Below are 17,326 nucleotides of genomic sequence, written 5' to 3' on the forward strand. Positions count from 1 at the left end.
AACTGATAGTGATCTGGATGAATCGGAATATGCAGATATGCATCCTGTAAATCTATTGTGGACATATAATGCCCTTGCTGAACAAAAGGCAGAATAGTCCTTATAGTTACCATTTTGAATGTTGGTATCCTTACATAACGATTCAATATTTTTAAATCCAGAACTGGTCTGAAGGAATTCTCCTTCTTTGGTACAATGAATAGATTGGAGTAAAACCCCAGACCCTGTTCCAGAACTGGAACTGACACAATTACTCCAGCCAACTCTAGATCTGAAACACATTTCAGAAATGCTTGAGCCTTCACTGGGTTTATTGGAATGCGAGAAAGAAAAAATCTTCTTGCAGGAGGCCTTACCTTGAAACCTATTCTGTACCCTTGTGAAACAATGTTCTGAATCCAAAGACTGTGAATCGAATTGATCCAAATTTCTTTGAAAAATCGTAATCTGCCCCCTACCAGCTGTGCTGGAATGAGGGCCGCACCTTCATGACTTGGGAGCTGGCTTTTGCTTTCTAAAAGGCTTGGATTTATTCCAGACTGGAGATGGTTTCCAAACAGAAACTGTTCCTTTAGGGGAAGGATCAGGCTTCTGTTCCTTATTCTGACGAAAGGAACGAAAACGATTAGCAGCCCTATATTTACCCTTAGATTTTTATCCTGAGGTAAAAAAGTTCCTTTCCCCCCAGTAACAGTTGAAATAATAGAATCCAACTGGGAACCAAACAATTTATTACCTTGGAAAGAAAGGGAAAGCAAAGTTGACTTAGAAGACATATCTGCATTCCAAGTTTTAAGCCATAAAGCTCTTCTAGCTAAAATAGCTAAAGACATATACCTGACATCAACTCTAATGATATCAAAGATGGCATCACAAATAAAGTTATTAGCATGTTGAAGAAGTTTAACAATGCTATGAGTATTATGATCTGACACTTGTTGTGCCAAAGCCTCCAACCAAAAAGTGGAGGCTGCCGCAACATCAGCCAAAGAAATAGCAGGCCTAAGAAGATTACCTGAACATAAATAAGCTTTCCTTAGAAAGGAATCAATTTTCCTATCTAAAGGATCCTTAAAGGAAGTACTATCTGCCGTAGGAATAGTAGTACGTTTAGCCAGAGTAGAGATAGCCCCATCAACTTTAGGGATTTTGTCCCAAAACTCTAATCTGTCAGATGGCACAGGATACAATTTCTTAAACCTTTTAGAAGGAGTAAATGAATTACCCAGATTATTCCATTCCCTAGAAATTACTTCAGAAATAGCATCAGGGACAGGAAAAACTTCCGGAATAACTGTAGGAGGTTTAAAAACCGAATTTAAACGCTTAGTAGATTTAGTATCAAGAGGACTAGATTCCTCCATCTCTAATGCGATTAAAACTTCTTTAAGTAAAGAACGAATAAATTCCATTTTAAATAAATATGAAGATTTATCAGTGTCAATATCTGAGACAGAATCCTCTGAACCAGAAAAATCATCATCAGAAACAGACAAATCAGAATGATGATGTTCATTTAAAAATTCATCTGAAAAATGTGAAGATTTAAAAGACCTTTTACGTTTACTGGAAGGACAGTTACCACAAGTTTACAGCAGATACACTTAACTTTGGTGGAACCAGCATCAGGCAGCGTTTTTCCAGAAGTAGCTTCTGATCCAGGGTCAATCTGAGACATCTTGCAATATGTAAGAGAAAAAACAACATATAAAGCAAAATCTATCAAATTCCTTAAAAGGCAGTTTCAGGAATGGAAAAAAATGCCAACGAACAAGCCTCTAGCAACCAGAAGCAAATGAAAAATGAGACTTAAATAATGTGAGAAAAAAGGTGGAGACAATAATGACGCCCACATTTTTTAGCGCCAAAAAAGCCGCCCACATTATTGGCGCCCAAATGCTTTTGGCGCCAAGAATGACGCCACATCCGGTGACGCCGACATTTTTGGCGCAAAACGTCAAAAAAATGATGCAAACCGAACAACTTCCGGCGACAAGTATGACGCCGGAAATGACAAAGAATTTTTTTGCGCCAAAAAAGTCTGCGCCAAGAATGACGCAATAAAATGAAGCATTTTCAGCCCCCGCTAGCCTAATAGCCCACAGGGAAAAAAGTCAATTTTTAAGGTAAGAAAAAATGTTTTTATTCATATGCATTATCCCAAATAATGAAACTGACTGTCTGTAATAAGGAATATTGATCATCCTGAATCAAGGCAAATAAATGTTTAAACACATATATTTAGAACTTTATATAAAAGTGCCCAACCATAGCTTACCCCAGGACACTCATCTACATGTAGTAGAAAGCCAAACCAGTACTGAAACGAGAATCAGTAGAGGTAATGGTATATAAGAGTATATCGTCGATCTGAAAAAGGAGGTAAGAGATGAATCTCTATGACCGATAACAGAGAACCTATGAAATAGATCCCGTAGAAGGAGACCATTGAATTCAAATAGGCAATACTCTCTTCACATCCCTCTGACATTCACTGCACACTGAGAGGAAAACCGGGCTCCAGCCTGCTGCGAAGCGCATATCAACGTAGAATCTAGCACAAACTTACTTCACCACCTCCACGGGAGGCAAAGTTTGTAAAACTGATTTGTGGGTGTGGTGAGGGGTGTATTTATAGGCATTTTGAGGTTTGGGAAACTTTGCCCCTCCTGGTAGGAATGTATATCCCATACGTCACTAGCTCATGGACTCTTGCTAATTACATGAAAGAAACTCACTCAAGCACCTTGCTTAGCGTACCCTGAAGGTGGTAAACCTTTCTTCTTAGAGACAGGTTACACAGATATAAGCATGAGTGCTGTTTTATACCAAAAGCATGATAATTTGAACAAAGCCATTGCTTATGCGAGCAAAAATCTATCCCCAGTAGAAATAAAGTTTAACGATTGCGAAAAAGCCCTCTTATCTACTGTATGGGCTCTACAAAATTTCCGCAGCTATATACAGGGCGAGAAAATTATTGTAGAAACGGCCCACCAGCCTTTGCTATATTTGCAAAGTGAGAGAATAAGAGATGGGAATTTGTCTAATAGCCGCATAACAGCATGGACTCTTTCCTTACAAGGCTGGCCTTTAGAAGTTCGCTACAAGCAGAATAAAAAGAATCCAGTTGCACAAGGGCTTGCTGAGCTCCACGACTGTACTGCTAGAGATCCTGGGGAAGAATTATCAGAAGATGATTTTCTGGAGGAACAATTGCTTTCCCCATATAAAATGTACAATGAGGAAAATTGCCAAACATTACCTTGGGTGTATGTTGATGGTTGTTCTTACCATGCCACTATTGATAATGAGCGCAGATTAGTCGCTGGCATTGGTATAACTGGGGCAAATGGATTCCCAAATATATCTATAGGTTTCAACATTGGACCAAGATCCAGTCAAGTTGCAGAACTAACTGCTGTTTTCAAAACCATTGAAATGGCTATTGAACATGGTATTCATGAATTTGTGATCATAACTGACTCAAATTATGTGTGTGACAGTTTTGTTGAATACCTGCCAACTTGGAAAAGAAATGGCATGCAGAAAAGCAATAACAAACCAGTCAAGCATGGCAAGTTGTTCTGCGAGATTGATAATCTGGTGGTATCCAATGATTTAACCATACACTGAAAAAAGACCAAGGTTCATTCCAAAGTTCTAGGTCCGGATAAGGAAGGCAATGACCTTGCGGATTCATTAGCCAAACAAGGAGCCATAACTGGAGAACTCCTTAATATTGACCACTTAATGGGTACAATTCAAGTAGAAGCCATTACCAGAAACCAGGCAAAACAACAGAGTGAGCCTAACTTGGTACAATGGAGTCAGGATTCTCCTAGTGAGGACCTGATCACTAGTCAAAAAGAAGACCCCATTGTAGGCATCTTCTATAAACACATAGAAGATCCTGAAAGCAACCCCATCTCAAAAGATGATTGTATTGGCAAAGAAGATCTGAGAATCTTAATAAAATCTAAATCACAATTCAAGTTACAGGATGGTTTGTTAATTAGAACCTCCAAAACTGGCTTCCAGCAGTGGGTAGTACCCACCAAGTTCAGAGGTCTAATGCTTCAACATGCCCATGATGCTCCCACATCTGGTCATCACGGTGCCAAACTCACGTATGAAATATTGCGTGATTACGCTTTTTGGCCACACATGTTGAAAGATGTTCAAACCTACTGTCAAGGGTGTTTAATCTGCCCACAGTTTCAACCCACTGCACCAGCGCATAGAGCGCCATTGCAGAAAAGGGGGATGGTAATGCCATGGTCAGATATACAAATTGATTTTATTGGTCCGGTAACAAGGTCATCAAGAGGTAACAAGTACATGTTAACAGTGACATGCCTGTTCACTAAATGGATAGAGTGCATTAGTGCACATAACAATAGTGCTGAAACATGTGCAGCATTGCTCATCAACCATGTATTTTCCAGATTTGGTTCGTCCAAAAAGGAATATGAAATAAATGATAAAGTTTATCTTTATAACTTTGGAAGAGATCAGGTTAGGGAGAAGAAATTTCTTCCCTCGTGGAAAGGTCTTTTTGTCATTACTGACAAAATATCTCCAGTGGCCTATAAAATACGGATCCCCAAAAATGAAAGTTTCATAGATAAATGGGTCCATATCAATCAATTGCGAGTGTGTCATCCAAGATCCCAACTACAAGTCATAGAGGGAGAATGAAGTGTCATATCCCCAAATGAACTAAAGACATACTGTAGTTCAAAGATGCCTAGCTGATAAACATGAAGGCTCAAAATTGACAGACTATCTACATAGAAGACTGTCTATGATGTGTACGGTCAACATCCTCACCAAATACCACTAACTTTGATCCAATTCAAATACATGTGTCCTACATATTTTTGAATTTGAAAGGGGGATTTATGTCAAGGTATTTGAAATATTATTAAATAATATATAGAAGTATATTTGTCTTTATTTGTTAAGTCTGTGGAGGTGCACACTGTTTGTAGAACAAAGGATTGTTTCTGGGAGATCTCACACACTCAATATGCTAAATGATGCAATTGTATAATTTAGCAAGGAACTGAAAATTAACACAGTTTCAGAAACCGTCTGTATGATTGCCTGGGAACCAATGTTAAATGACAGCATTCTAATACCTAGAACAGGATACATGCCCATATATGGGTTTCCTCCAAGGGAGATGCCGATCCGTCTGAAGAGATGTGAAAAATGCAAGCATTTTTCAAAAGGGACTAGTAATTAGCACAGATTTGTTTGAGTGGCTCATGCTGTGTGGTTACTAACCCTGGAATATACCAGATGTGGTGATTAAGATAACACAGAGAAAACACATGACTTACATGCTTCCAACGACTGTAGTTAGATTTCAAATAAAATATAATTCCAGGAAAATATATATATTTTAATGGATATGAGATGTCTATTTATGTGATATCAAATATTAACATCTAAATATATATATATATGGAAAGTAAAAGATTGAATGATATATATATATATATATATATATGTATATTTTGAAGGCATGAATATCTTAGCCTCTGTGTGTTTAAGAACATGAATAGATGTTTATGGACCTGAAGAGAAGTGATTATTAACATTTATTTTTATTTCAGATCTACATAGACAGGATTCATGTATTCAGGAAGAAATACACAGAAATGTAACATGCTATATCTGGATGAATGCAGTATATCAGGAGTTTTAAATGCTACCAATCTGGAAATATAAAAATAGTCTGTTAATATCTCCCCCCCCCTCTCGACACCCCTACCTCTTTTTCTAATATCTCCCCCCCCTTCCCTTTGGGAGAGGTGGGTGACCGACATCATCAATATTACTCTCATCTATGCATACCATATGCCCCAACTATCCTACCTCACTTATATGTCAGGCTCACTAGGTATGGCGTATAGAACCATACGTTATCTAAAATACGGAATAAAAAAAATAAAAAAAATAAACCAAAACCTCCTCCTTGACAAACCATTACACATCCCCGGGAAAGTGAAAATACACAGCTGAAGTATGATTACTGGGCAACTTTGACCCCTATACAGGGCTAATTGACCTACTCTGAATGTCATTTGTCCCCTGAAAAATCGCATGTAATTGCGCTCACAAATATGTCAAATGAAAACTGTGTTGTGGTATGGTTTTGTATGATCATTGTTAATAAAAAAAAATTACTTAAAAAAAAAAATAGGCTGTTATTTCTATAGAAATGCCAGGATACTGATAAAATTATAATGCATTTTAAGCTAGTAATTAGCAGTATTAAATTGCCTTAATATAATAAAATGTTAATAATATAAAACATGATGTCTCATATCAAAACGATCAGGAAATTGATCTGATGCTGCTTCATCTATAATTAATATTGGGAGAGATTAATACAAAAAATTATGGCAGTTATTACATAGTTTAAAGAAATATTTCACTGTCTAAAATTGTTTAGAAATGGTCTTGCTGTATTTGTTTGTGTTGTACTGTCTGCTACCACCTAGTGTTATGATGCGAAATTGCAGCCATGAGATGATTGGTTGTTGCAAAGAAGCATTTCCTTGACAACACACTCACCAAATAAACCAATCCATGTTCAGTTGCAAAGAACCAATCCGAGACAAGGCCGTGGGCGTTCCCAATACTCACCAATAACTGAGAACAATCAAAAACGGGGAGGGGTGAAATCAGATGATTTAAACCCCAGCATAGAGACTGATGGTTGCTGGCTGACTCCTGAAGGAATAATAACTGCTGTGGTTATTATTAAAGCACACACCTACTATTGGACTCCATATGCATTATCCCCAATTTTGAATTTCTGAGGTGAAATGGGATCTGTTGAGAGACATTGAAAACTGGATTGCTGTTTATTTGGTAAAGTACAAGAAAAGGGCTGCTAATTACATGTGATATTTTAAAGTCACTGCAGTTTAAAGTACAGTTAAAAGATTTAAAGAAGCAGTGTGATTTTCAAGTTAATATTTTATAAGCCTAGGTATTGTTTAATACTAAGTGATTTATCTATGAAAGCTCTGGTGTTTTAAGTCAATATTGTATTTGGATAAATTGCAGTTAAATAGCAGAATATATATATTATCCTATTGTTTAAGAGCACAGTATAGAATTGTATTGCTTGGATGTTAAAGGCTATTTATAAATAAGGTTGGTTCTAAAGATAAGCGTGTATAAACTTTGCATAGCATATTTAAATAGTTTTCAAGCGCATATAAATTTATTTCATATTCCTTTTATTGCAAGTATATTTCAAAAATGTTCATGGATATTAACTAAATAAAAGAGTTCAGGTATTTATATTAATTTTATTGTTTCTAGTAGATGCATGTTGATTAAGGGTTTCTATTTTTAAGGAAAATTATTGTTTGTATTGTGTCATAACCCTGCCATAAGCTGATATATTATTTGGATAGCACTACTAAGATTTTCATAAATATACTGACAATATACAGATGTAAATATTGGTTAACGAGGCTAATCTGGCCAGGATACAAGACATTTCTAACAAAAAGAGATAAGCATGTGGATAGATGCACTGATGTTTTTCATCTGAAAAGGAAGTGCAGTCTCTCTATGTTGTAAAGAAGACAAAGTTAAACAATCTAGATAGAAGGTTCCTGCTAGGGCGTATTAAATTGTTTTTAAAAATAGCTACTTTTTGGCTTTATTTTGTAATTTGAAATAGCTGCTTTTGCCTTTTGAAACCACCACCTATACTGAAAATATGGATATTGCAGTATTCTCTAGAGAAAAGCTATGTAAACAAGATGCATGAGCAGAGGTCAGCCTTGGAATGGGAAAACAACAAACATATTTTAACATGTGTGAATGCTGCATTCTAGAAATAGCTTCAGTACAATGTCCCTTTAAGCATTGTAAGTATTATAGATGTGCATATAGAGTAGGGATGGGCGAAAGTTTCTAAAAATTCGAAATTTAAAACAAATTTTTATACATTCGTTCATTCGAATTGAATTTAGAATGTTTATATAACATTCTAACATTCTATTTTCGAATTTTCGTTTTCTAATTTTTCAATAAAATTTGAAAATATTTGTTAGAATAATAGAATGTTTAGCTATCTGTTCATTCAATTTCGAAATGTAATATTCAAATTCGAATGTGACATTCAAATTCGAAATAGTATTTCTAGTCTACAACTGTGTTTAATAAATGTAATATTCGAATTTGAATGCTACATTCAAATGTCACATTCGAGTTTGAAATAGTATTTCTAGTCTAATATTGTGTTTTAAATGTAATATTCGAATTCGAATGTGACATTCGAATTTGAATGTGACATTCGAATTCGAAATAGTATTTCTTGTCTAATACTGTGTTTTTTAAATGTAATATTCGAATTTGAATGTGACATTCAAATTTGAAATAGTATTTCTAGTTTACAACTGGGTTTAATAAATGTGATATTCGATTTGAATGTGATATTCGATTTGAATGTGACATTCGAATTCAAAATAGTATTTCTAGTCTAATACTGTGTTTTATAAATGTAATATTCAAATTCGAATGTGATATTCGATTCGAATGTAACATTCGAATTCGAAATAGTGTTTCTAGTCTACAATTGTGTTTTATAAATGTAATATTCGAATTTGAATGTGACATTCGAAAACTGTAAATAACATTCGAAAATCAAATTTTTAAGAATATTCATTCTTATCAACATTCTATTATGTAAATCGAATTTCTACAATAACATTCGTTCTAACATTCGAATTTGAATTAAACACATTCGCCCATCCCTAATATAGAGGTTTTGTGAACTCCTGAATGAGGAAGAAGGTGGCCCTTCGGGCCTCTCAGCTATTTTCGCTGCCAAATTCATTCTTGTTGCTCTTGCAGAAGAATTAATTTGTCAACGAAAATAGCCAAGCATCAAGAAGGGCCACCACCTTCCGCATTCAGAGGTTCACAAATCCTCTAAATGCGCATCTAGTAAGTAGTATAAATTTCACATTGTATGTGTATATAAGTTCCCAAGACATATATTTGCAACCACCAATCAGCAGCAAGCTCCCAGTAGTGCCTTGCTGTTCCTGAGCCTACCTAAGTGTGGTTTATTGACAAAGAATAATTGTGCAAATTAGATAATAAAACTAAATTGAAAAGATTTTTAACATTGTATGTTCTTTCTGATCCATGAAATATTTATTTTGACTTTAAGGGAAGGGAAGTTGAATAAGATAAACAATCCCAGCATAATCCAACAGGACTTGCTGATATTTGTGATTAATGGACATAGTTTGATCTTTGTTTGATGCATTTCATTTATTTCCGATTTAGCTGCTGCCATCGTTGTGCCTTGTTTATCCTCTTTGGTATCAGCCTACGGTAGGTAAACACTTCACAATTTCCCTGCTCTGACACAAATATAATATAAGTACAAGCTCAAGTAGTGATGCCTTTTACTGCAGACATTTCCTCTCTCTCAGCTAATTACCCCCTCTTGAAGCTATTGGTGCATTACAAGTAAAGATAATAATTATATTTATAGGGACAGTTAACACATTGAGCAGTTAAAGGGCCACTAAATATAGCACAATTGAATAATTGATAAAATTGATAAATACACCACATTAAGACAATGCAATAGCACTATTTTTGAATTTGAAATGAACAGTAGTATATTTTAATGCAAATTTCAAAGTTAATCCAATTTTTCTCTCTGCATGTATCATATGACAGCCATCAGCCAATCACAAAATGTATATTCTGCACTTTTGCACATGCTCTGTAGGAGCTGGAGCCTCAGAAAGTGTGCATATAAAAAGATTGTGTACAGTTTCATAATGGAAGTATTTTTTTTAATTGCATGTTCTATTTGAACCATGAAACATTTATTAATTACTTTTGACCTTTATATAAAATGCTTAGTCATGTGTAATAAAACAACTTTGTATTAAACTTTATTTATTTTGTCCCCTTTTCATGCAAATAAGCTCTAAAATTTAAGATATTATAATTCTCCGAGCCGGAATGCACACTGCAGATTTGTCAAAGGCTAACACTGCTACACATCTTTCACTAATGGGCTTTAACATATAACAACTGAAAAACAATGCACATTATACTAACTTCATGACCACGCCTGGCCTTGCTGCCTGCAGACTAAAGCCCGGATTGGCTCCTTCAGATAAGAAGAATGATGGGTGGAGTTTGATAAACTGATGCAGTGAACAAGGTGTTATTTAAAAAAATGTAAGACTTGGCTGGTATGTTATTCTATACCAGGAAAACAGAAGTGTTGTGTAATTAAAGGGACTTGAAACCCAAACGTTTTCATTTATTATTCAGATAGAGGATACATTTTTATACAACTTTCCAATTTACTTATATTATCATAGCTGAACATATCTCATGTGCCATTGACAAAAGGCATATATGTGCAGCCACCAGCTAGCTCCCAGCTCCTGAGTCTACCTATATATACCTTTCAACAAAGGATACCAAGAGAATGAAGCAAATTAATAAAATTAGTCAATTGGAAAGTTGTTTAAAATTATATGTTCTATCTGAATTATGAAATATATATTTTAGGTTTCATGTCACTAAAATGTTTATTGATTAAAACTTAAAGGACCACTCAATGCAGTAAACATAATTAACAAGTACATAATAAAAAGACAATGATTTAACAACTACTCTGAATTTCAAATAAGCAGTAGATTGTTTCCTGAGAAATCTATTTTTTTCTCACATTTTACAACTTCCTGTATCATGTGACAGAGATCAGCCAATCGCAGTCTAGTATACGTATACCCTGCACATGCTCAGTAGGATCTTGTTCCCTAGAAAGTGTGAATATAAAAAGTGCAAAATTTGATAATGGAAGTAAATTGGAAAGTGTCTTAAAACTGCATGCTCTATCTGAATCAAAATAGTTTATTTTGAGTTGAGTGTCCCTTTAAATGTGAGTTCTCTCTTAGCTCATTAATTTTCAATAAAACAAAGCCACTAATAAATTGAAAATATAGTACATTTAGGAACACATATTTAGCAAAAAAGAAAAATGTTAATTTAACAGAATGTGGTAAAAAAAAATCCCTCTTCTCTTTGCCGGTTAAATGTAAAATACAGAGCTATGAGTAAAAGTGTGTCACAGAGTCATTTGGAAAATGTGTGTGCATTGCATTCCATACGCCGAAGTGAACACTCCCTAATCCTGTCTGTCTGGTAATTAATGCCTTATCAGCTCTCATGCTTTTACTTCATGACGTAAACTAATTTAACCCCAGCTGAAAGCAGAGTTGATGGTGTCAGTGAGCGATGAACATGTGAAGGGTGTAATGCCTGTTAATATGCTAACTGCTTGCTATTGCAGATCATTAATAATTAGGGTTATTTGATCGCATGCACATATGGGAACTTAAAAAGACATCAGAAAAAATATTTCACGCATATGAAAGACTGCTATTTAGACACTTTTTTTTGCATGAAAATATTTTATGTTAAAAAATTACATTTTTATGATTCAGATAGAGCATGTAATTTTAAACAAATTTCCAATTTACTTCCACTAATAAAATGCGTAGTCCTTTTATATTTACACTGAGCATGTGCAAGAATTCACAGAATATATGTACAGGTATACCTCACTTTACAGCGCTTCAATTTACAGCGCTTCGCTAATACAGCGCTTTGTGGTGCTGAAGTTCAACCTTTGAAACAGTGCTGTAATCTTCGTGAGATTGCAGAAAAGTAACTGGCAAAACTTTGTTAGGCACAGTTCACTGTTTACAGCATTACAGTGCAATCTGTGTCTCAGTGTTATAGTCTGGCAAATTTTACTACAGTAATTGTCACTATTTTACAGGTACAGTATTTAATGAATACTAATTGAATACTGTGCTGCGCTAGTGTTAAACTAAACGTAGCACTATTGCACCCCTAATATATGTTAGTTCAAACATTTTTTCAAGTTTTTAAACACACTGGCAAGTGAAAAGAAAGCTAAAACTGCCTTGTTTCACTTTAAGGCGGTTTTTACTTTACAGCGGGGCTCCGGTCCCTAACCCGCTGTATGAGCGGGGTATACCTGTATATGCATTTGTGATTGGTTAATGGATGTCACATGATACAGGAGAAATGAAAATAGACATAATTTTGGAATTGTCAGGGGGGGGGGGAAATCTACTACTCATTTGAAGTTCAGACTATTGTCTTTTTATCATTCATTTGTTGATTATGTAAATCTACTGTATTTACTGGTCTTTTAAAGATGTTTCAATTGCTTCTGAGACAAACATAAAGTATAGGGCAATGGTGTAGAAGTTTACTGGCTAATAAGGAAAACACCCACAGTTCAATTGGAGGAGGTCACAAACTCCACAAGCATTAAACTAATTATTTTACTGTAGATTTCATCAAACACTTTTTAAAATATTGGTAAATGAATCCCTAGGTATTGGAAAAAATCTCATACACCGTCTATACAAAAATGGATGAACCTGGTAAATTACACATTGCAATTAGAGCAAGCCCTGTATTCTTATCTAGGAAAATTAGATTTCTTTGCAACAGGGAGTCTTTTTGGTCTATTAATCAAGTCAAAACAATGTTGTTTGAACATGTATGAAGCCGCTCCTATATTAATGAATACCATACATAAGATAATTAAAATGTCACTGACTTGGTTACACTAACCTTCCTACTACATATATAGAAACCTATACACAGTAACTTGATGCTACCAGGGAGCCGCCAATCACTTTGCACCATACCATAACCTTCTTCATATATAGAAACCTATACATAGTAAATTGATGCTACCGGGGAGCTGCCAATCACTTTGCACCATACCATAAGCTTCTTACTTCATATATAGAAACCTATACACAGTAACTTGATGCTACCGGGGAGCCGCCAATCACTTTGCACCATACCATAAGCTTCTTACTTCATATATAGAAACCTATACACAGTAACTTGATGCTACAGGGGAGCCGCCAATCACTTTGTGCCATACCATAACCTTCTTCATATATAGAAACCTATACATAGTAACTTGATGCTACCGGGGAGCCGCCAATCACTTGGCACCATACCATAAGCTTCTTACTTTTTATATAGAAACCTATACATAGTAACTTGATGCTACCGGGGAGCCGCCAATCACTTTGCACCATACCATAAGCTTCTTACTTTTTATATAGAAACCTATACATAGTAACTTGATGCTACCGGGGAGCCGCCAATCACTTTGCACCATACCATAAGCTTCTTACTTCATATATAGAAACTTATGCACAGTAACTTGATGCAACCGGGGAGCTACCAATCACTTTGCGCCTTACTTATAGCTTCTTATAGCCAAACCTAACCAGTTTAAACATTGTTTAGGGTGACCATATTGCCGCTTTAAAAAGAGAGACATATGAAAAATACATATGCCAGGGTTCTTATACAAAACATTTATTTAAACCGCCCTGACATATGTATTTTTCATATGTGTCCCCTTTTAAAGTGGCAATATGGTCACCCTAACATTGTTTGACCGTTACAAATTATAACTATTAGCCTTCAGTTTATCTATATTTCTGAACATATCAACCTTTTCTACTAATTTTATTTAAGCCCTTATCAAAAACAAAACAGATATATCTGTTGTATCAGACTACTTAAATAATGGATTGTATGACAAATCAAAGCAACATGCAATTTCTTTATCGTATTTGTTCTATTATGGAAATTTGTAAAATTCAATAAAAAATTCAAATATTTAAAAAAAAAAAAAATGTTTTTATTATTTTACAGCACAAAAAGGTTTGCTTTAAAATGCATGTAAATAGCAACAAATAATGCCCCTTTACGGTTTTGCTCTCCGTGAGTATTATAAATGGCACAAGTTTCATTAAATTGTTATATCTGTATAGGTTCCTTCAAGGTGCAGATATCATTTGCATGAAGCAGGGAACAGATTTGGAAACAGAAGTAATATAGTTACTAATATAACAAGAATTCCATAATGAAAGACCATTTAACCACTTTAGTCTCTGTCATTTTCTGATGGAAAACCGACCAATAATATTGTTATCAGGTTCGTCTATAAGTAACTGCACAGCTGAAGTGATGTCACACATTGTGAGGTGTAATATGAACTGGGCATGTGTTTATCAGTGATTGCTGCTATTTTCCCATTGTGAATGTTGTGTACATATCTATAGGGTCAGCGAGTCAGAAAGGAACCGTCATGGGAATTCTCCGCAGTTTGGGAGCCCTTGCAAGAGCTGTAGGCCCAGTCTTATCAGCAACATGTAAGTGTCCTTTATATTTAACGTCTGTAAAGTGCAGGAAATGCTGAGAAGAATGTAGACTTCAGCTTTTGTTGTTTGAGAACACTATAGTGTTAGATTTGTATAAACCGTTACTCAACATAAAGCCTGGGCACACAGTGCAGTTCTACAACATAATGCATTTCTGAAAGAGAAAATAATTTTCAGTTTTTATAACAGCAATACTCTTGTAGAGCTAAATGTAGATCACATGCATGTGTCTTTCTGGTTCTGTACAATAACACAGGTATACCTCACTGTAAGGCTGACACTGGTACATATCCGGCCAAATAATACTCATTTGAAAGTTGTTCTACTAGACAACATACAGTATATTGTTTACTTTGATCAGTGGCACTAAATGGGGAAAAAATAAACTAACACATCACTCTGACCCCTCATGCAAAAGGTAGTGAATTTTCAGCAAGTGGTACAGATTTGTACAAAAAGCAGAACAAATTGCATATATGTAACAATTACTCATAATGAAGAATGTTTATTTTAGATACAAGTTAGTGGTTCTCAGCTGTTTTATATACAATTTGCCAACTGTGAATTTGTGGCCTTGTCTTCAAATTATAATATTTAAGTTAGATTTGATGGTGAGGGAATTGTAGTATGTGTCTTCTGTGCACTGTAAACCACGAGGTGTACACTCTGTGGCAACTGAAAATCAGAATATTTTTTCCCCACATTCCATCATTAATTTTTTGTGATAAACTTTTCAACTGGAATATAATCTATAGATATATTTACTTGTTTGTTTCATGCTGAATTGAAAATGTAATAGTTTAAGCCTATATAGGAATAAAATATAATTTAAAATGTTTTCTAGAACTAGAAGGTCAATTTCGATGAATTAGTGCCCGGTTTTTAATAATCCTATTAAAAACAAGGGCAGTTTAATTCAACAAAATTGAAATTTCACTTGTTTTCTTCAAAAACTTACTTTTTAATCCTGACAGCCGCTCCAGCGATTCCCCCGGCCGTCGGAAGCCTCTTCTTACGTCAGAAATGACGAATCCGGCTTCCTCCAATCACGGCTTTCCCCCGGGTGGTTATGGCCTGAGGCAACACCGTGATTGGATGAAGCCGGATTCGTCATTTTGGACCCACGAAAAGGGCTTGCAATGGGCGGAGGAAGCGCTGCAGCGGCTTCCAGGATTAAAAGGTAATGTTTTGAAGAAAACGAGTGAAATGTCAATTTTGTTGAATTAAAGTGCCCTTGTTTTTAATAGGATTTTAAAAAACGGGCACTAATTCATTGAAATTGACCACTTTAAGCTTAAAAGAAAAATACATAAATAAATGCAATCACCAGTACAGATAGGCATAACTAAAGGGATGGTACTATAAAACTATCTTTACCTTACTGTGTTTCCAATGCAGCTGTAATAACAAGTCAAGTATAACATGTATGAGAAAATGTTAATTTGGGTTTATTTTTGTATTTGAAATAGCTGTTTTATATATATATATATATATATATATATATATATATATATATAGTAAATTAAATGAAAATAATCAAAGAAAAAAGCTGCCATATTTGTATCCAATAATGTTCGCTGACAGATTGTTTGCAGATAGAATTACATGCCTTTCAGAATTGGTATAAGATTTATTCCTGAATAGTAAAAATTGTTTTAAGCCCAGCACACTCAAAAAATTTTTATGCAGGAGTGTTTAATAATTGTGCAATAGGCCAGTGGCCTAGCATGGGTTTTTAGCACCCAGGGCAAGGCAAGTATTGCGCCCCATTAGCACTGACTGAATCTCTTCCACCAGTACAGTAGGGATTGACTATAGTACCTCACTGTACCACCTCACTATAGTACCTCACTGTACCACCTCTGTATTGTACCTCACTGTACCACCTTACTATTGTACCCCCCAGCCCCCCAATTCAGAATTCTTCAGTGCTCTGATTATGAAATAGTTGAAAATGTTATCAGAAAAAGTATGTGAGAAAAAAAATACACATATAAGTAAAAAATACAAGATGAACCTTGCATGTATAAATATATATTGCCATCTTATAGCTATAAAGTATGGGAGTCTGCACAATATAGAGTATGGGAGTCTGCACAATATAGAGTATGGGAGTCTGCAAATATAGAGTTTGGGAGTCTGTACAATATAGAGTTTGGGAGTCTGTACAATATAGAGTTTGGGAGTCTGTACAATATAGAGTTTGGGAGTCTGCACAATATAGAGTTTGGGAGTCTGCACAATATAGAGTTTGGGAGTCTGCACAATATAGAGTTTGGGAGTCTGCACAATATAGAGTTTGGGAGTCTGCACAATATAGAGTTTGGGAGTCTCCACAATATAGAGTTTGGGAGTCTGCACAATATAGAGTTTGGGAGTCTGCACAATATAGAGTTTGGGAGTCTTCACAATATAGAGTTTGGGAGTCTGTACAATATAGAGTTTGGGAGTCTGCACAATATAGAGTTTTGGAGTCTGCACAATATAAAGTTTGGAAGTCTGCACAATATAGATTTTAGGAGTATGTAAAATATAGAGTTTGGGAGTCTGCACAATATAGAGTTTAGGGGTCTGCACAATATAGAGTTTGGGTGTCTACACAATATAACGTTTGGGAGTCTGCACAATATAACGTTTGGGAGTCTACACAATATAGAGTTTGGGAGTCTGCACAATATAGAGTTTGGGAGTCTGCACAATATAGAGTTTGGGAGTCTGCACAATATAGAGTATGGGAGTCTGCACAATATAGAGTTTGGGAGTCTGCACAATATAGAGTTTGGGAGTCTGCACAATATAGAGTTTGGGAGTCTGCACAATATAGAGTTTGGGAGTCTGCACAATATAGAGTTTGGGAGTCTACACAATATAAAGTATGGAAGTCTTCACATTATAAAGTTTGAGAGTCTACACAATATAAAGCATGAGAGTCTGCACAATATAGAGTTTGGGAGTCAGTACAATGTAGAGTTTAGGAGTCTGCACAATATAAAGTATGGAAGTCTACACAATAT

The 17,326-nt window shown here is 35.3% G+C and overlaps 1 protein-coding gene across 1 annotated transcript in view; it reads left to right on the plus strand.

Annotated features, from left to right (window-relative positions):
* Positions 1-17,326, plus strand: part of MFSD10 (major facilitator superfamily domain containing 10) — a 171,912-nt gene that overhangs the window by 146,878 nt on the left and 7,708 nt on the right. The window contains 2 exon segments of the mRNA XM_053704198.1: positions 9,334-9,381; positions 14,214-14,303. Coding sequence (XP_053560173.1) covers positions 9,334-9,381; positions 14,214-14,303 — 138 coding nt within the window.

The sequence above is a fragment of the Bombina bombina genome, chromosome 2, assembly GCF_027579735.1.
Source record: "Bombina bombina isolate aBomBom1 chromosome 2, aBomBom1.pri, whole genome shotgun sequence".
Classification (NCBI taxonomy): Eukaryota; Metazoa; Chordata; class Amphibia; order Anura; family Bombinatoridae; genus Bombina; species Bombina bombina.